Here is a 23,557-nt window from a genome sequence, read left to right as displayed (position 1 = left end):
ATAAGACATAGTCCCATAAACATGCATATACATATCATCATGCTCGATGTTCATCTAGCAAATCATATAAACAAAATAATTTAGTTCATGCTTGCACTCATAACTTTCTAACATGATTAAGATCAACTTATATATCCTCATGCATCTCGATACAAGCAATCTTGGAATCCTCAAAATTAATCTTAAATTTATCGCCTGGTACAAAAGCGGTTCATTATAAGATTGATTACCTTCAAATTTGATCACAAAAATAGTCTAGGAAAATAATCTCTTGAAAAATTTTGTAAGCCTTGAATCAACTCTATAACATAAACCACAATTTAATTAGCAACCATGACCTAGAATAATGAATTAAAAAATTTAAATTAATCCTTTAGGTGTAAATCCAATCAACCAAATTGGCCTAAATGTCCCCAATATAAGTTACCGAAAATGTGGCTTGGTCCAAAATTAGTTCCAAAACTCGATTTTGATGCCAACCAAAATTAACGAAACAATTCTTAACGATGTTGGACAGCCCACTTTCGCCTCCAAAACTCTTCCAAACTCGAATCCAAAAATCAAAATATAATGGGTAAACATTAATCGGAATAAAAAATTGATGGGCATTCAAGAGAAACCTCACACACTTACAAATTTTAGCGAAAACGACCCTTAACTTGTTGGACAGTTATCAATAATGATCCCAAACTCCAATCTATAAGTGAAATGCAATGGATATCAACCAACTGAGGCCAAAAGTTAATGGGTTTTCAAGAATCTTCAAGAACCCATTTAAGATAGGAAAAATCTTACCCAAATCAGAACCTCCAGCAATACCACAACACCACGACGACAAAGACTGAACAGGAACACTAGCAGTGGTTAATGACGAAGGAGTTGGTGGCATATTGGAGCAACCGGAAGCGCAACACGATCGATGGTGATTCGAAAAATCTAGACGGTAGTTGATAGCAGACAAAACCAGATTTGCACTCGGATGCTCTTAGTGGCTTGGGTAGGCGACGGTGGCGTCTGGAAGATCGGACGACGGCGGACGATGGTGTGATCGAACGGCGATGAAGTTTGAATGTTGGTGTTGGCGACACTAGATATGGCAACGAGGTCAAGGCGAGGCGAGAATGCATTCCCCATCCCCGTCCCCACCCCATTCCCCATTTTAGGGGGTCGAAGAATCCCCGGTCAGGGATTCGGGTCCCTGCAGGGAAAAATTCCTGCTTTTTATTTTATCATTTTATTATTATTATTATTTAAAATTAACTAAAATTAGTATTTATATTAAAAACTATGAAATTTTATGTAATAAATAAATATTATCGTTAGATATATTTGTTTAAATTAACAATTAAAAATTAACAATTTTTTAATTATAAATTTATTATGTTAAAAAATTAAAAAAAAAACTAACTGAAACAGTTGTTTTTAGTAGTTTATATATATATATATATATATATATATATATAATAATAAATAATAATAATAATAAATAATAGTAGTAGTAGTAGTAAACAACCTTTATATTGTTTAAGATTTTTTTTAATTATAATAATAATAAATATATAATAATAATAATAATAATTAGTATTATATATATGTTAGTAATTAAAAAAATCGGGGTGGGGGAGGGGATCGGGTTCAGGGTCGAGGATCCCATCCCCGTCCCCAATTGGGACCCGATTTAAATCCTCGATTTGACCCCTATACCCGGTCAAACTGAGGATTCCCCATCCTGATCAAGTCGGGGACCCGTGGGGACTCGACCCTAGACGACATAAAGAAGAAAAAAAAATAAGGGGTTGTTTCTACTTGTGTACGCAAGAAAAGGGGAGGGAGATATTCTAATTAATTTTTTTTCTTTTTCCAAAATTTAATTCCTCAAACTTATATATATATGAACATAAACCCCTTTCCTTCTCCAAATCCAAAACCATAATCTTTTGGATTTTTTTTTTTAAAAAATCCCAAATCATTTTGGAAAAAAACAAATTTAAATCAATTTAATCTAATTATCTTCCCCAAATTATAAAAAGAATCTAAATCTCCCAATTTTAATTCAATTTCCCAAATCAAATTAAAATTGAAATAAATCCCAAATCTTCCTTATATTAAATTTAAATTCTAAAATCCTTCATTGAAGCAGAAATTAAAATCGAATTATCCTTTTACAATAATTCAGTTTAATCTCCAAAATCCAAATAATTCTCAAATATTACAAATTAACTAAATTTAAATTATATAAAAAGAATTTGGGATGTCACAATATGGACCAAATGTTTTTCGGGTAGAGTTACCACCTACACTTTGTGTTATCATATGTGGTTGAACTTCACCATTATGATGCCCCATATGGATTTGAATTGGCCAAGTCTAATTCGGGATGAGTTTCTTCCTAAGTGGGGTGGAATTATGATGTATTTTATAGGTTGTTGGTTATGTGTTTTAGGCATCAAGTATGTTAGGTAGCTTTAGATCATGTTAGTTAGCTTTGGTTTAGTTTATTGATTGTTAGTTCTATTTTATGTTTATCCCATCTCTAGGCATAGGAGTTGACTGCCTGTGTATTAGGGTTGGTGCCTTAAATCTCGTAGGGTTCTATAGTTTGTAATTATATTGTACAAACATTTTATTCATTTAATAAAATATGAGATGTTTTATTTGACATTTAGTAGCATTAAACATACAAACCAATAAACTAGCATCCAACGTTATTTTCTATAGCTTAAACATATATGTAGAGACATACAGATGGATCATTGGTCTATAGTAGATGGATAAGGCTGGATACCTTATCCTGGTGACACTACGAATATGGCCCGCTTTGCAGATATTACAATTGTTGTAAAGTGTTACAAATGAAATGATCCTGATCATTCATGCGGAGACATGTGAGTGGAGGTATTATATACAAATGAGTTTGAATAAGATTGGACCACAAAATGATTAGTACATTATTTAACACCGTTCATAATAGAGACTTACATTTTACCAGGATGATTATAGGTGACATGGCCTAAATCCTGAGTGAGTTGTGAACTCCTGCCTATGAAGGCAGTCTTTGATTTGTATGGTTGAGAGTGGTTAGATCGCCGACTCAACAAACCTATCACTTCGGGGATTCGTTTGATTGGGGAGCTGGGAACATAGCTACACAAGACAAAATCCACTCCTTACCCGAGGTAGGGGTAAGTAGATAAATTTCTCTTTTAAGGGTTGATTTTGGAGCTTGTACAATGTGGTGTCACACCCTTTCTTGGCTCGAGAGGGGTTTAGTCATAGTTGGACTATGATTTATTGCTCATTAGAGGAATCATTGGTACTAAGGAGTTAGATATAACTATAGGGGCAAAACAGTAATTTTGGCATTGCTATACTTATGAGCAATTTGTGAAGGGTCATCAAGTTTTTGATTGGTTATATCCAATGGACACAGAAATATATATGTAGTGCGAAGAGTGCAGTTGTCGATCTCTAGTGGAGTGCCTGACAGTTAATGGATGTTCAGTAAATTAATTAAAGAGTTTAATTAATTATTCAAGTACTGTTGGAGCTTCAAACTACAGGTCCATGTGGTCTCTTCTATAGCTCAACGGAGATTTATGAGAATCAATTTTGGATTAATTTGAATTGTTCAAATTAATGGGAATTAATTATATGTGATATAATTAAATTAATATATTTGATACATTATAATATAAAATTTATATGAGAGGAAATAAATATTTGAATATGATTCAAATATTAATTATGTGAATTGGATTCATATAATTAAATTTAATATAAATGAGATTTATATTAAATATCGTTATTGAGAGAATTAAACTATAGGTTATATTGTATTTGATACAATATTAAACTATATGTTATATGTTATATTTTATATTACATATAGTTTAATATATATTATATGATAAAGTGGTTATCATATAAATATTTTAATGTTTTTTTATTAAAATTAAATTTATTTATTGAAAAATAATTTTAGGGAGGGAGTTGTAACTCCCCCCATTTTTCTCTCTACTACGTGTTAGCAGGAACAGAGAGGTTGAATTGGCTTCTTCTTCTTCTTCCTCTTTTAGGGTTATAAGAATTAATGTTCCCCAATCTCTCAACTCTCTTCTTTTCAAATCTCTCTTAATTCATTCTTTCACCAAAAAGCCAGAGCTCACGCACTCCTGGATTCTCGTCCATAGAATACAGAGGAAATCAAGTGGTAGTGTCCATTGTGGGGTTTGAGTTCGTGATTTTTTGTAGCGAGGATAAACGTGAAGAAATTGTTCTTCAAGGGTTAGTTTTCATATCTTTGTTCTCTTTTATTTTTCTTTAAGCATGCTGTAATTTATCTTAAATGCATAATATTCTATTTCTTCTGTGAAATTGTAAATTCTATAAAATTTGGGATTTGGGTCCAATCCCGTTTCCGCTCAAGGACCTTCAATGGTTCCTTCATTATGTACATTGATTGATCCTTTTATAAAAAAACTCTCCTTTGTCCACATCACTTTCTATAATTAAACAATTGTATGAGATATAGAAAAATGAGTGCAACTTAGTATGCATCTTATTTATCAATTTTGATTTCTTATTTTGTGTTATGAAGTTGAACCAAAATCTCCAGCTACCTGTCAAAACAAATAAAATAGAAATTAGTTAGTGACTATTAAATAGTTACGACAAGTTTACTCAACTGTTTTTTTTTATCTCATCGTAATAAAAAGAAAAAGCAAGCAAGAAATGTATAGAAAAATAATATATTTTTCTGTGTGTGAAGACTATATATCGAAGTAGAGAAAAATAGAAATTGAGAGGGAGCTGTGAAGAAGGACTTATCTTAGTTTTTTTGGTGATTGTAATCTTGAAGTTGAATGAAGCTTGGAGATCATTGAAGAAGTGGATGTAGGTGAAAACATCGAAGCACTGTACATCACTGTATTCATCTTTGTCTTCTCCTTTCGATTCTTTTCTTGCAATCTTGTTTTTCTCACGTTTGGATCAAAGATTTCCATTCAAACTCTTCTGCCCAAAAGAAGTATACGAGAGATAGAGAGAGAGAGAGAGAGATAGATAGATAGATAGAGAGAGAGGGGGAAACATCACATAAGAGATGATAACATAAGATTTAAACCATATGGTAGAGAGGATTCAAGCAAAAATGAAGAATACAAAAGAGATGAATCAAAGAAATCAAGGGAACATGGTAGACATTAAGGGCTTATTGGTAATGAAGCTTATATGAGTACAATGAAGTATTTGCTGCTGCAAACAAAAAGGCCTTGGACTTTGAAATCGATGAGGGAGTCTGGATTTTAGACTCAGTTGGTACCTATCACATGAATTCCAAGAAGAGCTGGTTTGTTGATTACAAATCAGAGGAAGGAGACTCAGTTTAAATGGGTAATAACAATGAGTATGAAATCATTCGAAAAGGCTCAGTGTTACTAAAACTTACAGATAGTAGAATCCTATTGATGGATGTTAGGTATGTTCAAAAGTTCAAGAGAAATCTCATTTCCTTGGGAATACTTGATGACTAGGGTTGTACACTCACTGGTGAAAGAGATGCTTTGAAGATAGAAAAACATGGGAGGACAATCCTTGTTGGGAAGAAAATTTATGGCCTATATGTTGTTGAGAAGATAACCAACCTAAGTATGCTCTACTGTCAGAAATAGAGAAGAATAGTGAGCTTGAGTTGTAGCATCGAAGACTTTCACACATTAGTGAAAGAGGCTTGAATGAACTCATGAAGTAAGGTTGATTCAGACTAGAGGCACTAAAAGACTCAACTTTTGAACATTGTGTTATGAAAATCCAAGAGAATGAAGTTCACAAAAGGAGTTCACACTACCAAGGGCATCATTGACTATATCCATGGAGACCTATGGGGTCCTGCTAAAACTCTTTCATGGGGAGGCTCCAAGTATTTTCTATCCCTTATAGATGATTACTCTAGAAAGGTATGGACACACTTGCTTAAATCTAAAGATCAAACCTTTGAATGCTTTAAAATTTGAAAGACTAAAGTTGAAACTTAGATTGATAGAAGAATTAAATTTCTCAAAACTGATAATGGCCTAGAGTTTCTAGGGAATAATTTTAACTCTTTTTATGATAAGTGTGGAATAACCTATCACAGAACAGTAGTCTATACCCCTCAATAAAATGGAGTTGAATAGAGAATGAATAGAACGTTGATGGAAAGGGTTAGATGTATGCTATCAGAAGCTAGAATTTCAGAAGAATTTTAGGTAGAAGCTCTTGCTACAACAACTTACACAATTAATATAAGTCCTAGTGTTTCTATTGACATGAAAACTTCTGAAGAGAAATGGAGAGGAAAATCCCCTGATCTATCAAATCTAAAGCCTTTTGGATGCATTTCCTATGTTCATACTAAGAAAAGTAAGGTGGAACTTAGAGCTTTGAAATGTATGTTCATAAGGTATCTTGAAGGAGTAAAAGGCTTCAAATTCTGAAATTTCAGTTCTAATAGAAGTCTAATCAATAGAGATGTAACTTTCAAGGAAGATGAGTCTTATATAGACTTTGAAATAGTGAAGCAACCAACTCAAGAAAATCAGTTTGAACCCTATACTAGCTCATATATTAAAGTCCATCCTAGACTTGAGAACTCAGTTACAACAGATAATCATTCACAGCCTTCAAATGCCCCTAGCACTTTTGAAAACAGAATAGAAAGACAACCTAAAAGCCTAGATGATTACTTTTTTTCAAGAGACAGAGAAAAAAGAGCTACCAGACTCCCCTCTAGATTTGCAAGAGCTAATTTCATTTCTTACTACTTAATAGAAGATGACAATGAAGAACCCAACAGTTTTGAAGAGGCCCTAAACAATGATGAAAAAGATCAGTGACTAGTAAGTTTAAAGAATGAGATTGTCTCCCTTTATAATAATGAAACATAGGTCCTGGTTGATAAACCACTTGACAAGAGCATCATTCCTTGCAAGTGGATCTATAAGAAATTTACAAGGGAGAACAATAAAGAAGTGAAATATAAAGTCGGGCTAATTTCCGAAGGTTTTGAACAAAAGGAAGAGGTTGATTATACATAATTTTTCTCTCCAGTGATAAAACACACATCAATTAGAGTTCTCCTAGCTATTGTGGTATGTGAAGACCTTGAGCTAAAGCAGATGGATGTCATTACAACTTTTCTACATGGAAACTTAGAAGAGGAACTCTACATGGAACATCCTAAAGGTTTTGAAATTCAAGGGATGACAGACCTAGTTTGCAAGTTGAAAAGATTTTTATGTGAGTTCAAGCAATCACCTAGATGCTGGCATAAGAGGTTTGATGACTTTATCAGCCAAATCAACTTTGTTAGAAGCCTATATGACCTTTGTGGCTCTTACAAAACCCTTAGTGATGGTAGTGTAATCTACTTGTTATATGTAAATGATATATTTTTTCCAGGGAAAGACTTGACTAAATTAAATGAGATCAAAGACCGACTAAGTGTTGAGTTTAAGATGAAGGACCTAGGGCCAACTAAAAGGATCCTAAGGATGGAGACCACAAGGCAAAAAAGTAAAAATGAACTTTTCTTATCATAGAGACAATACACTCAAAAGGTGCTAAACATGTTCAATATGGCTAATGTTAAATCAATAACAACTCTTATGGGACAACAATTCAAATTATCTGCCAAAGAATTTCCTAAAGAACCAGCTGAGAGACAAGCTATATCCAATGTTCCTTACTTTACCATAGGAAGCTTGATGTACCTAATGGTATACATAAGGCCAGACCTAACTTATAGCTCAAGCTCGGTCAATAGGTATGTGGGAAAGACTGGCAAGAACCATTGGAAAGCTACTAAATGGGTATTTCGATATTTAGTAGGGATAATGAACGAGGGTTCTTCTACACAACTCCTAATACCTAAGCTACTTCTAAAAGGGTATGTTGATACAGATTTTATAGGGGACAGTGATAAGAGGAGATCCTTAACTTGTTACTCTATTATACTAGGGGAAGACCTAATATGTTGGAAGTCTAATCTAAAATTAGTAGTTGCCTTGTCAACTACTGAAGCAGAATTTATAGTAGTGTCTGAAGTAGTTAAAGGAGCAATTTGGCTACAAGGCATAATAAGTGAGCTAGGCTACAAACAAGATTCAATTGAGCTATTTTGTGACAACTAGAGTGCAATACATCTTACAAAGAATCAACAATATCATAATAGGACAAAATACATAGATGTAAAATAGAAGAGAATGCAGCTGATTTTCTAACTAAAGCTCTACCTAGACCTAAGTTTGATTGCTGCCTAAATCTACTTAAAGTAGTAGATTCATAAAAAAGAAATAGCTATATATTATGAGATTTTGCTTCAAGAGGGAAATTTGTTATGAAGTTAAACCAAAATCTCCAGCTACTTGTCAAAACAGATAAAACAGAAATTAGTTAGTGACTATTAAACAGTTACAACAAGTTTACTCAGCTGTTCTTTTATCTCATCTATAATAAAAAGAAAAAGCAATTAAGAAATGTATAGAGAAATGATATCTTTTTCTGTGTGTGAAAAATGTATATCGAAATAGAGAAAAACAAAAACTGAAAGGGAGTTGTAAAGAACTTATCTCAGTTTTATAGTGATTGTAATCTTGAAGTTAAATGAAGCTTGAAGATTATTGAAGAAGTGGATGTAGGTGAAAACATCGAACCACTATATATCACTGTATTTGTCATTCTCTTCTCCTGTCAATTATGAACTCATCTGCCTAAAAGAAGTATATGAGAGAGAGATCAAAGTGTTTTCCCCTAATTTTGATGTTTTATGTCAAAATAAAAATTGAAAGAGAAAAGGGAAGGAAAGTCATTTAGTGCATGTTAGATTGGTGAGCAATGTGGCCAATTCAAGTTCACACATGATAACTACCCCATATCTTTTTTTTTTTTTTTCTTGGATCAGCTCAGTAGGGAAGAACATTTGGGCTTCATTGGTGTTCATTTTTTTAGCCCAACAACATTTTGAAAAGAGGAAAAATTTTCCTTTGCACTATCTGCTGCTACCATACATGGCATAAAAAAACAATAAATTAATTATTAAGTAAAAATTGCAACACTTGAAATAATTGAGTGGAATGAAATTGAAAGTTTAAGATCTAAATTGATAGATAAATTTTAGGTCAAAATTAAATTTTTTTCATTAAAAACAAAAATCAAAAAAAAAAAAAAAAAAAACCAAGAACTAAGACCTTTTATATTCTTTTATATTTATTTTTAAAATTTAGCATATTTTCTATCGACTATATTTCTTACAATGATTTGTATTTTTCTTAAATACAATAGTTGAATACTTAACCAAATTTTAAATTCCAAAAATTATCTTTTTAAAAATATAATATTTTTGGGCTCCGTTTCGTAAACATTCGGTATTCAAAATTAATATATTTTCTCCTAATTTCTTACCATGGTTTGTTTTCTTAAGTAAAAGAGTTGAATCTTTGTCTAATTCCAACAACATGAACAAATTTTTAAAAGTTTTTTTTTTTTTTTTTAAGTTTTCAAAACTTGACTTGGTTTTGATAACATTGGTAAAAAAGCAAATAAATGTTTATAAACTTAATATTCAAAACAAAAAATAAAATAATTAACAAACGAGCCTTAAGTTTCAAAGTTTGGTTTGATTTTTGAAAGAGCAATAGGTTGTACTTAAATTCATACTCCATGTTTCTATATACACAAAAAATAATTTTAATAATTACTATAGCCTTAAAAACTAAAATGATTATTACCTAAAATAATTGTATAAAAACTATTTTTTTAATAAATCATAATCACTCTATAAAAAATAGGAAAATTATTTCAAATGGTAAAATGTTGAAAATATTTACAAAATATTCTAAAATTTTAGAATTATCAATAATAGACTATCACTGATAGTCTTAAAATTTTATTATATTTTATAAATATTTTGATTTATTTTTTATATTTAAAATCAGTCCTAAAAATATATATATTTTTCACTAAAATCATTATTTATAAAAATCAGTTTCAAATATGATTTAATAATTTAATTTTCACTTTGCAATCCAATTCAGAATACAAACTCATCCATGGAGATTTCAGTAAAATAATAAAACAGAATGCAAAAGATTTGTAAGAAAAAAATCTGTAGGATAATAATCAGTTTCTTCTTCACTCTTCCTCTTGCAAGTCTCATCAATGGCTGCCAAGCTCTCTCTCTCATTCATCCCTCATTTTCCTCTTCCAGCAAGCGATTTTCATAAAACATCCCAATCTGTTCCTCTCTTCGGCCTTGCGCCGCTGTGTTCATATTCATCGTTCGAGAATCAATTCCGCAAGAGCATTTCAAGCTGCAGATTACAATCCCCAGCTATTCGTGCAATCAATCAGGAGGTGGTTCAGTCTCCGAGTTCAGAAGCGATCCGCGACAGGAAAACTGATCCTGTTGCTTCTTCTAAACTCGTCCTCGTCGTCGGCGGTTCCGGCGGCGTCGGTAGGTTCTATCTGTATTATTCTCTGCAGCTCTCCGTTGAATTTATATGGACGTATATGATGAATAATTAACTTAACTGAATCAGGCAGTATAAACTAATTATTTTTATTGTAAGCTCGTTATAAATCTCTTAAAATTGAGTGTCTTGGTTGTAGTTCTTAATGGAATAGGTACTGGTAATTTTGATGAAGTTTCGAATTCTTAGTCTGATTGATTATTTCAGCAAAAAAAAAAAAAAAAAAAATACTGACTAATTATTGCATGTTGGGAGAATATCCTGTTGATGAGTAATCAGCGAGATATATAGGAGACCTCCTTTCGGGTGATTCATGTTCTTGCTTTGATGTTTCACTTTCTTATATAGGACAGTTGGTGGCAGCAGCTTTGCTTGACCGGAATGTTAAATTACGCCTGTTACTGCGAGACCCGGAGAAAGCAACTACATTATTTGGTGAACAAGATGAAGATTTGTTACAGGTAACACGGTCTGTCTTAGTTGAAGCAAGGTTATTGCCCAGAATGTCAGAAGCTTATGATTGCATATTTCATTTCGCTTGGTTGAGTGTGGCACATGGAGAGGACTTGGGAGCTTTTAGGTTATTCTTATTGAAGTAGAGGTCGGTGTGGCATGATCAGTTGACTGGCTTTAATCTCAATTACTAATTTACTATTGATAACAAATTAGAATGTTTCTTCAATTCATTGCGCTATATGTAGGCTGGAGGATATGTTGGTTCTTAAGAGTTTCACCACATTCTCATGTAGAGTTTGTCGTTACATAAGAATTTTAACTTTGACAGGTATGCAAAGGCGATACAAGGAACCCAGAAGATCTAGATCCATCTATATTTGAGGTTTGTGATCCAGATTAGATTACATTACCTTACCATGTTTTGTTATGTTGTTTCGAATTCTCTACCGATGATTTTATGATAGGAAGCTTCCTGAATTCATTTGATTATTCTTGAGCACTCCAATGCTTTCCGACAGCTGCACCAAATAAAATTATCAGTTCTTAACTGCTCGCACTCCTTTTATATACAAAATAATCTTGCTCAAAATAGTACTTTTTGTTCACTTCATCAGTCCGCAGCTCCTCTCATGGGGAAGCTCCTTCCTACTGTTTAAGAGATGAAACAGAGTAGAGGGAGAGGGAGAGGAGAGGTTGTGTTAAATATCCTTTTGGAAGGACAGAGTAGAGGTGACTGGGAGAAATGAGGTGACAGTTAACATTGGAGGTTGGCAATGGTGTGGTGGTGGGTACTAGAAAGTTATCCTATGGTTGGCCCAACTAATAGGTTCTTCATGCAGAAGATTTGACAATCGATTCCCCTCTTGCCTCCCTTTTCTTGGACTTGTAATTAAATGCAAGATGAAGATGGAAAATTAGAAAGAAAAAGGGGGAAAAAAAGGAAAAAAAGAAGCTAGAAGCTGAAAATTATGATATAAATGGATCGAAAAACTAGTGATCCTAAATTTTATACCGTACAATTTGGGTGTTGCTCTTGCACTCCCATGAATGCTAGAGTTGGGCTCTGAATGATGATCTTAGGCTTACAAGTCTGATCCTTCATTATCACCAAACTTCATTTTTTTCTTCATTTTGGTAACTTAGTTTGTTTTTTTATTATTTTATTATTTTTATTATTATTATTATTTATTTTATTATTTTTTTATTAGATTCCTTTTTGAGTTAGATTGGATTAGAATAATTACTCTTGGTTTTGAATCATAATTGTTTCTTGATTTTTAATAATTACTATGGCCTTTTTGAGTTAGATGCTGATAGAAGTTTATCAGTGTCTATTAGCGATAGAAACTGATAGAAGTCTATCATTGATAGAGACTGATAGAAGTTTATCAGTGTCTAATAGACGTTGATAGAAATCCATCAGTGTTTTCTTTTGTTATTTCTGTTAATAGTTTGATATTTTTTTTTTGTTATTTCTATAAATAGTTTGACATTTTTTTCTACCTGTAAAAATTTTCTTTTTCTTTTTTCTTTTAGTAGAAGAAATGAATATTGATAGATACAATTTTTATTGTTGTTTCTTTTTAAAGAAAAAAAGAATTCATTATAGCTTGGTGGTGTAGTTTATTTACAAATTTAAAATATCTGTTTTGATTTATCTGGTCTTCATCTGTTAGGGTGTCACACATGTGATTTGCTGCACAGGAACGACAGCTTTTCCTTCAAGGCGATGGGATGGGGACAACACTCCTGAAAGAGTAGGTTAGAATTATACTGTTAATATCAGATGTTACGCCTTAGTGTTTTGGCTAGAAACTTAGGCCTACAAATCATTAGCACATCTCTGTTTCTGTTTTCAACAACATTGTTGAAATTGATATAATATCAGCGTTTTTTTTTTTTTGTCCGTCTCAAGATTGAAATTGAAGTTGCACATCTTCGGATACTCATAAGCACACCAACACACAGTCAATTATGCCTATGCGCACTTTCTGACCATGGCCTTATAATTGTAGATTGGGAGGGTGTGAGAAATCTCATCTCAGCAGTTCCTCGATCAGTAAAGAGAGTAGTTCTTGTTTCATCGATAGGGGTAACCAAATTCAATGAATTGCCTTGGAGGTAGGCCAGCTTATTCTACAAAGCAAGCATTATATGGTAGAGGAATAAAGAAACCTGTTAAAAATTGTCATCTGCATTATAGATAGTAAGGGGCAAGGGAAAAACCGGAAACAAAAGAGCCGAAACCGTCATCGATTTGTCTATTCTAGTTTGCATTTAGAGAAAACCGATGATATTCAGTCGGTTTTGGGTTTTCAAAATAACAAACTGGATCTAACCGAACCTACCAATAATGTTTATATTAAGATTATTATCATGTATCATTAAGCATTAGTGATTGAGTTGGCCTTGATTGCTTGTCGTGTGTTCAAGACACATGAAATGCAGTTTTTGTATTTTACATTCCGATTATTTACCTTCAAACCTACAATTCCACGTGGCACAATATAATAATAACCCATTTGGGCCGCTCTGACATAGTGATATGTGCCTGCCTTTGATCCAACCCGACTGGTCAATCGGTTCGAGGCAATTCAGTCAGGTTTATTGGATGGTTTGGTTTTGCTCTCTACTTTTCAACAATATTCTTGGCGGTTCGGCTTTGGTTTGAAACTCAAATTGAGCCGAATCGAAATGTTAACACCCCTAATTGGGAGAGATCAATTTTAGTTATTGTTAAGGACAACAAACCCTCTATCATATCTTCACAATGATATGAAATTTTCCACTTTGGACGTAAGCCTTCGTAGCTTTACTTTTCGTTTCACTCAAAAGGCCTCATCCATTAGAGGTAGTTGTCCTCGCTTATATATCACAAATCTTTCTCTTACCTAGTTAATATGGGACTTTGGTTGTACTACAACCGTTAGTTATCGTGTTTAAAATTTGGTATAGGAAGCAGACAAGTATGTGACTGCATTTGTTTTGTTTTTTGTTTTTAACTTTTTTTTTCCTTTGGTTGGAGGTGGCGGTAGTGGAATTTAAAATTTAAAAGAAAACATGTACAAAACACAAACTTTGCTTTCAGTCTACTAATTGGTTCTCTTTTTTTCTTCCTAGTATTATGAATCTTTTTGGTGTTCTCAAATACAAAAAGCAAGGGGAGGATTTTCTTCGCGAGTCAGGTCTTCCGTTCACAATTATCAGGTCTGTCCATTTGGCATGAATTTATTTTACTTCAGCTGATTTTTTTCCTTCTTCTTTCTAGAAGTATCATAGCTTTTCCACATTGAGTCTATTCACTCTCTTCTATGTACAAATATGTGTGCTCCAGAGCTGGTAGGTTGACTGATGGACCATACACCTCATATGATCTTAATACGTTGCTCAAAGCTACAGCCGGGCAACGGCGTGCCGTCCTCCTTGGTCAAGGTACAACATTATAGAATTTATAAAAATGACACATTTTGTATTGCCACTCTATAGAATGTGGTATGAAGAACCCGTGGGGCTACCTCTGGTGTGGTTTCATTATCCATAATTTTAGTTACCAATTATAAATCCTATGGGCTCAATTCTATACTTTTTCTTTGATTCTAATTGCTTGCAAAGAAAACAAAATAACGTAAAACGAATTATCCAAAAAGTTTTAAAGTGAGTATGCAGGTATGGAAACATATATGCACTTCTTAATACACCTTCCCGTGACAATTAGAACATTTCCATTTCATATCATTCTCATTCCCATAATCAAATTCATATCAAAATTATGTTGTCGTTTTTCATTCCTCTCGTGAATCTCAGGCGATAAACTCATTGGAGAAGCTAGCAGGATTGTGGTTGCCGAAGCTTGCATACAGGCTCTAGACATCGACTTCACTGAAGGACAGGCGTACGAAATTAACTCAGTTGAGGTGAGCTTCAAAGTTAGCTGCAGTTCATGAGAATGAAGGCTTGTTTTACAACTGTTTATAAACAAACTTTCTATTTTTAAAGAAGCTCAAATCAAAACTTGTTTGAAATGCATAACCGTTTTTAAAAAAATCATCTCTTGCTTCCCTTTATTGTATTTTCATAGAGAAATCTAGATCAAAGCTTGTGAATAATGATTTCAATGCTTTACAAGCCATCTGATTATTGCTGTTAAAAGTAGTTTTGAAAACAAAAAAGTAGAAAGCTACTTTAAAACACCATTTCAAACCAAGAATTAAAATATAGATGTCGATGTTAGTATTGGGATTTTAAACTTATAGATATATCGATAAAATATCAATATCAATGGATATTTCTGTAAGTCATAAAATTTATAAACTTTATTTAGATTGAATAATTAACTTATGTTTACTTGGATATTATTAATAGCAATTCTATTCATATTAGACTAAATATATGACTTTTTTTTTATGTTTTACAAATATTTATAAAAGATATCAGAGATATCAATGAATATATACCATAGATGTCGAATACTTCAATTTACAGATATATCGACAGGTTGACAAATATTTTTATCCTCGTTTCAAACCAGTCAATTCAATTCTTCGCATCTCTCTCTCTCTGCAAAAAGTAGTAAAGCTTTGAAACTTTTGCAGGGGGAAGGTCCAGGGAATGATCCCCAAAAATGGAGTGAACTATTCAAGGCTGCTCAGGCACAGTGATTAGTTTCCCACATATCACTAACTCTCTTTCTTTTACTGTGTGTATATATATAATCATTCACTCTCTCCAGCCTCCACTTCTCATGATATCTTCACTGCTTCCCTCCGAATCTCTCTCTCTAAATGTACTATAAAAATTTAATGACCAAAATAAGATTTTTATGCAAAGTTAAAAAACTGTGCCTCAGAGTGGAGAGCCAAGGATAGACAAGCAAGTCATACTCTGAGGATTAGATTAAAAGTATTAATTTAGTACATAATTTTGAATTTTGTGTCTATTTAACCTTTGAAGTTCCAAAGTATTTCATAGGCTTCTAAATTTTGTATTTAAAAAGTCTCCATATTCATTTTTTTAATTAATTAATTTTTTTTAGATGTAAATTTGAAATTTATGTCCAATAAAACTACAAACTTCCAATTAGATTGGCGGATTTTACAAGAACTCAAATAGATGAAAAATTTAAATGCTTCAAAAAGTACTTAACTTAGGTTCATTTTGGTTCTTGTATTCTCAAAATATCTATATTGGTCATCACTTTCAATTTTAATTTATTTTGGTCTTTATACTTTTAAAATGATCATTTTGGTTCTTTTACTTCTAAAAGTGACCATTTTAATTCCATTGTTTTTACTTTTATTTACTTTTAAGAGACCAAAATGATCATTTTTTTTTAATATTTAAGTACATAGATCAAAATGAATCGAATGTGAAATATATAGGTTAAATTAATATTTAAGCTTAAGATATAATCTTTGTAGCTCAGGAACTAGATTTCTAAGAGTAATTTAAGTACAATAGCTCCCAAAGACGGTGCCCCCACACAAGCCGATCAAAACAAAGAATCTGAATGCTGGACGAACTTAAAAGGACAAACAAAAAATTGTTTAGGCTCATTGAAGAATTGATTACTTCAATGGCAATACATCCAAACTTGCTTGCTAACAATAACTCAGCAAAATTTGAGCTCAGTCTAATGTACAAGTTACAAAATTTCAACTTATCACATAGTACACCTACATCAATTTACTCAACCAAAAACATCAGTAAGGAAGAGAACTAACATCAGCTTTTGATGGTATCTCCAATAAATTCACCTGTTTTATCCCAAGGTCGATGTTCGTATGACTTTCCAGCCATACTACGTTTCGTGTTGATACTACCATCTTCACAGCAGTACTCTGGAAAGTAATCCAGAAACCTTTTGCTTCCGAGCTCGTCGATGCCATTGAACAAGAAATTTCTCACCAAGTCCTAATGATTAGATGTGAAGTGAGAGAATGACGCTTCTAAAAGATGCAACTTTGATAGGTTTTGTGTATGTTACCTTTGCAAGCATCTCCCCGATTAATTTTCTTAGAAGACCGTGTCCCGGATCCTGTTTTGCCAATGTTGCATCGAATAAAGTCAGCAGACATTTTAACAAAAGAGAGAGTTTCATGAAACTTTATAGTCTAGATTAAATTTATTTCGGGAGTTGTATAGAGAAAGCAATTTAGTAGACTCATAAATGATCTTGCAGCTCTAAATTTGAACAAACTACAACCAAAGTTCAATTGTGAGTAATTAATTATCGAGCTAAGTTTTGGTAATATCCATCCATATACGACCAGCACTTCTATTCGATCTCCAGAGCTAAGTCGGAAATTTTCGTTAAATAAAAACATAAAAAGAAAGAAAAAGAGATCCATGATATGAAAAAAAATGTTATTACCTTTTCTTCCCTCCACGACAAGTATCTGTGTTGTGCTTCTCTATTAATCAAAAGTCGAGACGGGATAGTTTCCTCCCCAGTATTGTCCATGAGCTCAAGCCATGCCTAGAAGTAAATTTGAACTTTCAGTAACATAATCAAAATAAGATCTAATTCATACACATAACTAAAAATCTTCAAAATACAAAAGCTAGAAATCACACAAAAAAAGCGGAAAAATAGGAATCTCTATCATAGCAGCAGCATAGTCAATTTCAACTACCTTGTAGTAATCCACGAATGCAGAAAACAATATATCGTACTTGGACTCGGTCGAAGAAAACTTGGACCATATCACAATGGGGGAGAAAAACTTCAAAGACTCGCTTGTAAGCTTTCCGCCCCAGGGTAAGAGCTGCAGGAAGTCTGTTTTCAGTAATCATCACATCAAATTTAGAACAGATTAAGGAAACAAGCTGTACACCAAATGTCATAAAGTAGCGAGTTTAGTGTGCCTTGTAGTAGTAATATAACCAATATCTTGAAAAATAAACATTCACCTCAGCATATTTAGTTCCAAGATGCAGTAAGCTTTTATAGTACTTTTCTCTATAATCTCTTTGAGTGATAACATCATGCAAAGGGTTGAGATCCCTACAAAAAGAATCGAGCTAGTATTACGAATGGCTGCAAATTATATTTAGTGTAGGTTCTAACAAGAACAAGAAAATTGCCTGGTAATCTGGTTAGAAAATATGTTTTAACATAAAATTTGGACACTCGGAATACAAAGTTTACTGAGCACAATTTGATGCATGCTTTAAAACCCTGGCTGGATGCATAAATGAGCCAAACTCATGTCACTCAAATCAACTTTTTTTTTCAGGTATGTGATTGAGATTGCTAAAAAAGTTTCTTATGGGATCAGTTCTGGTCATTTTCATTGCCATTCGTCTCTTAAGTTTCTAACAAGTGCCTACCAACAAAAACTGGAGAAACCTCACTAAATCAGAAGACAAGATGACCGCATTCACTTGTCTATGTAACCTTATTAAGCCTAATGAGTATCAGAGAATTTGCAGATTTGTACCTTTACACATATATAGGTGCCGGATAAAAAATGAATATCAGCAATCTTGTGATTAGATCATGCTTTAAGATTGATTGGCCATCAAACTTTTTTTGTGGTGTACGAAACAATTTTTTTATTGAGAACAATGAAAGAATACAAGGGTGTACCAAAACATGCCCAAAAAAATGGGAGTCCAACCCTAACCTTAAAACAGGACTCCAATCTAAAAGAATATGACCAAGATTATAATTACAAAAAGGCCTAGTGATTGACACCCACAAATAAGAGTTAAACATCGTCACCTCCCAAACTTCCTCACTCGATAACATGACCTCTCCAAAAATTCTACTTTTCTTTTCAAGCCAAATATCCCACAAAACAGCAAAGAAGTTAGCATGCCACAAAACTTTACCCCTCTACTTAAAGGGAGGATTCAAAAGCACCTTCTCCAATATAGATCACCTATCCCTATTGCGAGCCCCACAAACACTGAAAGAACTCAACCAGTGACTCCAAGATAGTTTGCAAACTAGCAATTCCACAGTAAATGATTAAGATCCTCCTTGAGCCTCCTAAAGAGAATGCACCCTTGCAAGTACAAAATGAAGGAAGAGTGTTTTTGAATACAATATATGGTGTTAACCCTCCCATGTAAAACTTGCCAAGCCAAAATCTTTAGCTTCTTTCAAATTTTAACCTTCCACAATCTGAAAAAAAATGAAAACTGCAGTAGTTGAAAGAGGAAAGAAAGACAAGGTATGAAAATAAGAATGACAAAGAAACCCATAGAAGGATCAGGAGTTTAAATCCTACTATACCTTCTTATTGAAACAAGTGCTGGTCTCGACAAATATAAAGAAGGCCCCCCACATCAATCGTCTCTCCTCTATCAAACTGAGGATGACACAAACCTAATAAAATCAAAGATGGATGCTCTGGGGAAGGCAGCACCGAAGCCACTAAATGAAACACCTAGTTCAAAAGAAAGTATAAATGCACAAATAAAACACACAGAGGCTTGACTCCCCACCCAATGGTCCTCCCAAAAACAAACTTTTGAGCCTTTCCTAGAACAGAAACTAACAAACAAACTGAGAGAAATTGGGTAAAACCATATGAGATATGACCCCCTTCCCACAAGATTCGAGTTCTTTCTTCTAGGTTTTGACTTAGATTTAATGATCTATATCTACCTCCATCCTTTGGGTTGAACTAAATTGACTTGTTGGATATTGTTGTTAAAAGTGTGCAAGGTATTCGCATAACCAACGGAATTTTAGACCAACTTTTAGACTGTTTCACTGAGGTTCTCATATCAAGAACATCAAATTTAAGTATTTCCTATGCTTCCATGGTTGACGATGTAAAATTTATAGACTTCAAAAAATTGAAACTGATACAAATAATGTAAGGCTATTGTCAGGCTCCAAAGTTCAAAGAAGCTTACAGTACTACTATACTTGAACTTGCAGCAGTGAAAATATTTGCGCAAAATATAGGAACATCAAATTCTGGTTCTGGGAATGCAGCAAGATCTAAAACCTGAACCATAATTGAATGGAAATAGTTCTTAGAATATAAACATAGATATCAAGTATGGTTACTAAACACATCCAGGTTCTGGAGTGAATTTCAGCAGTTTAAGGTTTTCATTTCTAACCCTTAGAAAATAGTTACAAAAAGGAAAAATAAGATTTACGTTTGGGCTAGCTATACAAACTGCAGTTTAGAAATTTGTTGGAAGGTGTCCCAAATCATTCAGAAACGTCAAAATCATTGATACTAATTTTTACAATAATTTTCTACAAAGAATGGCTGCATGGATGAATATTCTCATAACCATAACCAAAGTACTTTTAAGTCCATGACTGAGACTAAGCCTCTCACCATCAACAGACTACAACACTATCTTGGGATAACTAGCAAAGTTCTATACTTCAATCTCCAAGGAAAACTTTCTCAAGGGATGGTTGTTCTTTCAACATTTTTAAAATTTAAATTTAAGGGAAGCAAGGAAAAATAAAGAAGGCCACAAGTAAAAAGGCCAGAGAACTAATAAAACTTCTTTCTTTTCTGATAAAGTCTTTTGTATCTGATTTCCAATTTGAAGATTTTCATGTAATCCATTTTGGGGTTTACTCATTTTATTTCATTCATCAATAAAATTTGTTTCCCTTCTCAAAAACGACAGAAGTGATTGTCAGAGCATCCTCCAATTCTCCTCTGTCAAGTCACTTTACATAATTTAGAAATTCATATTTCATTTTCCAATCATATTATATGAACTAAAGCATAAAAAATTCTTCCTAAGAGGGTCGAAGTATAAAATAAAACCTGCATTGTTTCACTTTCAATATTCAAACTGCGAAGTAGTCTGATCTTTGGAGCTTGGAAAGATAACATTTCAAGCTTGACTTTTTTGTCCAAGGAAATCATGGAATTATATTTTTCCTGCAGGATAAGAATAATTATATAGTTATGATGACAGAAACAATGATTCATATCTTAATTCAAACTTTTAAAATTTTATTCATAAGGTTTAAAAACTTCAACCAGAAACTACATCAAGAATGCTGGCAATAACAGCCAAGATACAGACTACACAACCATGTATGTAAATGCAAGCCTGAAATCATTGCATTGTATTGACTTGAGTCGACATAAAATCATACAATCAGTCAGAACATCAAATAAGGTATTCAGTAATTAGTGTGTTGACAACCTGCATTCTAGATAAAAAAGAATATATAATCTTAAGCAAAGATTAGATATGATTTACAAATCGCTAGATTTCTTCATATCCTAACATAAAAGAGACACGGAATCTATGTTGAAAAAAAAACTGCTATAATCTAGCAAGATAAGAACAAGAAACCAACCGTTGAATCTCCTTAGCAGGAAATGTGCAAGTTTGAAGAAATATAATATGACAAGAAAGGGACCAAGCAGTTAAATTACAATTTCAGTTCATTAAGTTTGATGGTTGTGTTTATTTACTTTCAAAAGTTTCAATTCCATCCCAGAAGATCCTATTATTAATATCATTAGTGATGTGGTAAATCTAATGGACAAATATTATTTATTATTATTATTTTTTTATTTTTAACAATCTCAGAGAAGGGATCAAACCTTCAACGTCTAGGGAAGAAGATCATGTCAATTAGATAATTACGGTTGAGCTAAGCTCATTCTGGCCAAATATCAGTTGATCTATTATGACATGGCAGACCAATGATAATGGGATTCAAAAGATATTAATTTCTGTGCATTCTTATGACAAGTTAAAACTCAAACTTTGCTAGAGAGAGTCAGTTCCAGTCCATTAAAAGATAAAGCAATGAAAACTATTCTATAACAAGAAGTCCATCAAACCTCTTCACACAGAATCAGTAAAAAAAAAAAATAATAATAAAAATAAAAATAAAAGGACTCTTCACACGGAATCACTGAAAAAAAAACTCATCATTCAATAACTCAAAGTAGAACAGGGGAGAAGAAGTAAAAAGTTTCAAGAAACACAACAAAAAGCATCCCTATGCTTACACAGACACTATTTAACAAAGAAAACAAAAGTCAACCTTGAGAGAAGAACAACCAAACTATTCTTTGAAGCATTACAAAGAAAAATTGATTAAAGAAGCTCAAATGAAGCAAAATCAGAAGACCCAAGTACAGAATCAAGTGGATTAACCCATTACCTGTAAAGGGGAGGGAAAGAGATGGGTGTGAAGTTTGGTTTCATCCAAAGCGAATTGAACAAATTTCTGATATGAAATTGAAGAGATGGGAAGGAAAGCTCTTTTACACTTGTTTTTACTGCTACAGTTGGTTGAAAATGGTGGGGAGTTGAAAGAAAGGGAGAAGGATAAACGAGAAGAAGAACCCATAGCCGCAAAGCTTCCAATGAAGGGTTCAGTTGAAGCATTTGCGTTACTAGAATCCCATTTTCTATCTCTTGATTTGATCGATCCACTGTTGGGGTTTGAGCTGCTGCAAGAATTTTGGATTCCGTGTTGACCCACGTCGCCAAATCAAGTCAGATAATATGATATTTAAAGAAAGGATGAAAATATGGATCTCCAAATGAGGAAATCTACCTGTTTTGATATTCTTTGCCTTAAATAAGGCATAGTGTCCGAAATATTAAGACATTTAGTAATTATTTTGGATGTTTTAATATTCGTTCTTTTTTTTTTTTTTTTTTTTAAATTAAGTCTATTTTTTTTAATTTTTTATAATAATTTACCTCTTTTTAGATATGAATTTTTTAGTCAAATTCTAAAAATAAAAAAATCTTTAAAATTAAACCATTGAAAAAAGTGGATAACAAAGAAAAAAATTTAAAAGTGAAAATAGTGTTTATAGGCTTAATTTTCAAAATAAAAATAAAACCAAATGATTACCAAACATGACATTTGTTTTTTGTTTTTTTAAAATTAAACATATTTCATTCATTTTCTATAATGGTTTGCCTCTTTCTTAATCATAAGAGTAAAATTCTTGACTAAATTATAAAAGCAAAAATAAGTTTTTAAAGTCTTTTTTTTTTTAAATTTAGCTTAGATTTTAAAAAAAGTGGGTATAAAGTAGATAACAAAACAAGAAATTTAGAGGTGTAAGAAGTGTTTGTAAGCTTAATTTTTAAAAACTAAAAACAAAAAAAAAATGAAATGATTATCAAACGAGACATAAGCTTTTATTTATTTATTTATTTATTTTGGCACAACAATGATAAGGATGGGAGATGAACATCTGACTTCTAGAAAAGATTGTCATGTCAATTACCATTGAGCAAAATTAGTTATGGCGTCCAAAATATTAAGCTTGGGTTGAGAAGGATCCAACTTTTAAAAGCATAAAATGGGTATTCTTAAGACTTATTTGTTTTTAATAATGATTTGGTTTTTGAAAATGAAGTTTGTTTTATATAACTTGATCTTATACTATAGTTTTTATCCTTTCAAATTAAAAAGTTAGAATTTACAGCAAAACTCCAAAAACAATGACATGTTTTAAAAACTATTTTTTCTTGATTATTTTTCAAAATTTAGCTAGGGTTTTTTTAAGAGATAGTTGTTGAATGAGAAATTTTGGACCAATCACAAGTTGCCATGTCATTTACTAAATTAATGACAAAATTTCAAATCATTAAATTTGGGCTCAATTAGGAGTTGA

General features: G+C 32.6%; 2 protein-coding genes across 3 annotated transcripts; one reads left to right on the top strand and one right to left on the bottom strand.

Annotated features, from left to right (window-relative positions):
• The first annotated feature begins 10,081 nt into the window (after nt 1-10,081).
• Nucleotides 10,082-15,796, top strand: LOC120070634 (uncharacterized protein At2g37660, chloroplastic). Of its 2 annotated transcripts, none has more exons than XM_039022456.1 (9): nt 10,082-10,489; nt 10,854-10,966; nt 11,290-11,343; nt 12,638-12,718; nt 12,877-13,082; nt 14,082-14,168; nt 14,296-14,393; nt 14,766-14,875; nt 15,554-15,796. In XM_039022456.1, exons 1-9 carry the CDS (start codon nt 10,195-10,197, stop codon nt 15,617-15,619), a joined length of 1,110 nt encoding a protein of 369 aa, XP_038878384.1. In that variant the 5' UTR covers nt 10,082-10,194; the 3' UTR covers nt 15,620-15,796. The 2 variants fall into 2 exon arrangements, with proteins under 2 accessions (XP_038878384.1, XP_038878385.1); XM_039022457.1 differs by having other exon boundaries at nt 10,086-10,489; nt 12,638-12,722; nt 12,977-13,082.
• A 572-nt stretch (nt 15,797-16,368) lies between these two features.
• LOC120071771 (phytochromobilin:ferredoxin oxidoreductase, chloroplastic) lies at nt 16,369-22,470 on the bottom strand. Its single transcript, XM_039024155.1, has 8 exons — nt 22,081-22,470; nt 20,717-20,833; nt 19,830-19,924; nt 17,871-17,964; nt 17,594-17,725; nt 17,332-17,436; nt 16,945-16,995; nt 16,369-16,871 (listed from the first exon to the last, which is right to left on the bottom strand). The coding sequence occupies exons 1-8, from the start codon at nt 22,267-22,269 to the stop codon at nt 16,683-16,685; spliced, it is 972 nt and encodes a 323-aa protein (XP_038880083.1). The 5' UTR covers nt 22,270-22,470; the 3' UTR covers nt 16,369-16,682.
• Nucleotides 22,471-23,557: the final 1,087 nt, after the last annotated feature.

The sequence above is a fragment of the Benincasa hispida genome, chromosome 2, assembly GCF_009727055.1.
Source record: "Benincasa hispida cultivar B227 chromosome 2, ASM972705v1, whole genome shotgun sequence".
Classification (NCBI taxonomy): Eukaryota; Viridiplantae; Streptophyta; class Magnoliopsida; order Cucurbitales; family Cucurbitaceae; genus Benincasa; species Benincasa hispida.
This window is presented reverse-complemented; position numbering and strand designations above follow the sequence as displayed.

Excerpts from the sequence above, each read along its gene's own strand:
- LOC120070634 (XM_039022456.1), top strand. The coding sequence starts at position 10,195 with ATGGCTGCCAAGCTCTCTCTCTCATTCATCCCTCATTTTCCTCTTCCA. Across the intron at positions 13,083-14,081 it reads TTCAATGAATTGCCTTGGAG|TATTATGAATCTTTTTGGTG; the intron begins GTAGGCCAGCTT and ends TTTTCTTCCTAG. Across the intron at positions 14,169-14,295 it reads CTTCCGTTCACAATTATCAG|AGCTGGTAGGTTGACTGATG; the intron begins GTCTGTCCATTT and ends TGTGTGCTCCAG.
- LOC120071771 (XM_039024155.1), bottom strand. The coding sequence starts at position 22,269 with ATGGGTTCTTCTTCTCGTTTATCCTTCTCCCTTTCTTTCAACTCCCCA. Across the intron at positions 20,834-22,080 it reads TCTTTCCCTCCCCTTTACAG|GAAAAATATAATTCCATGAT; the intron begins GTAATGGGTTAA and ends CTTATCCTGCAG. Across the intron at positions 16,872-16,944 it reads TCGGGGAGATGCTTGCAAAG|GACTTGGTGAGAAATTTCTT; the intron begins GTAACATACACA and ends TCTAATCATTAG.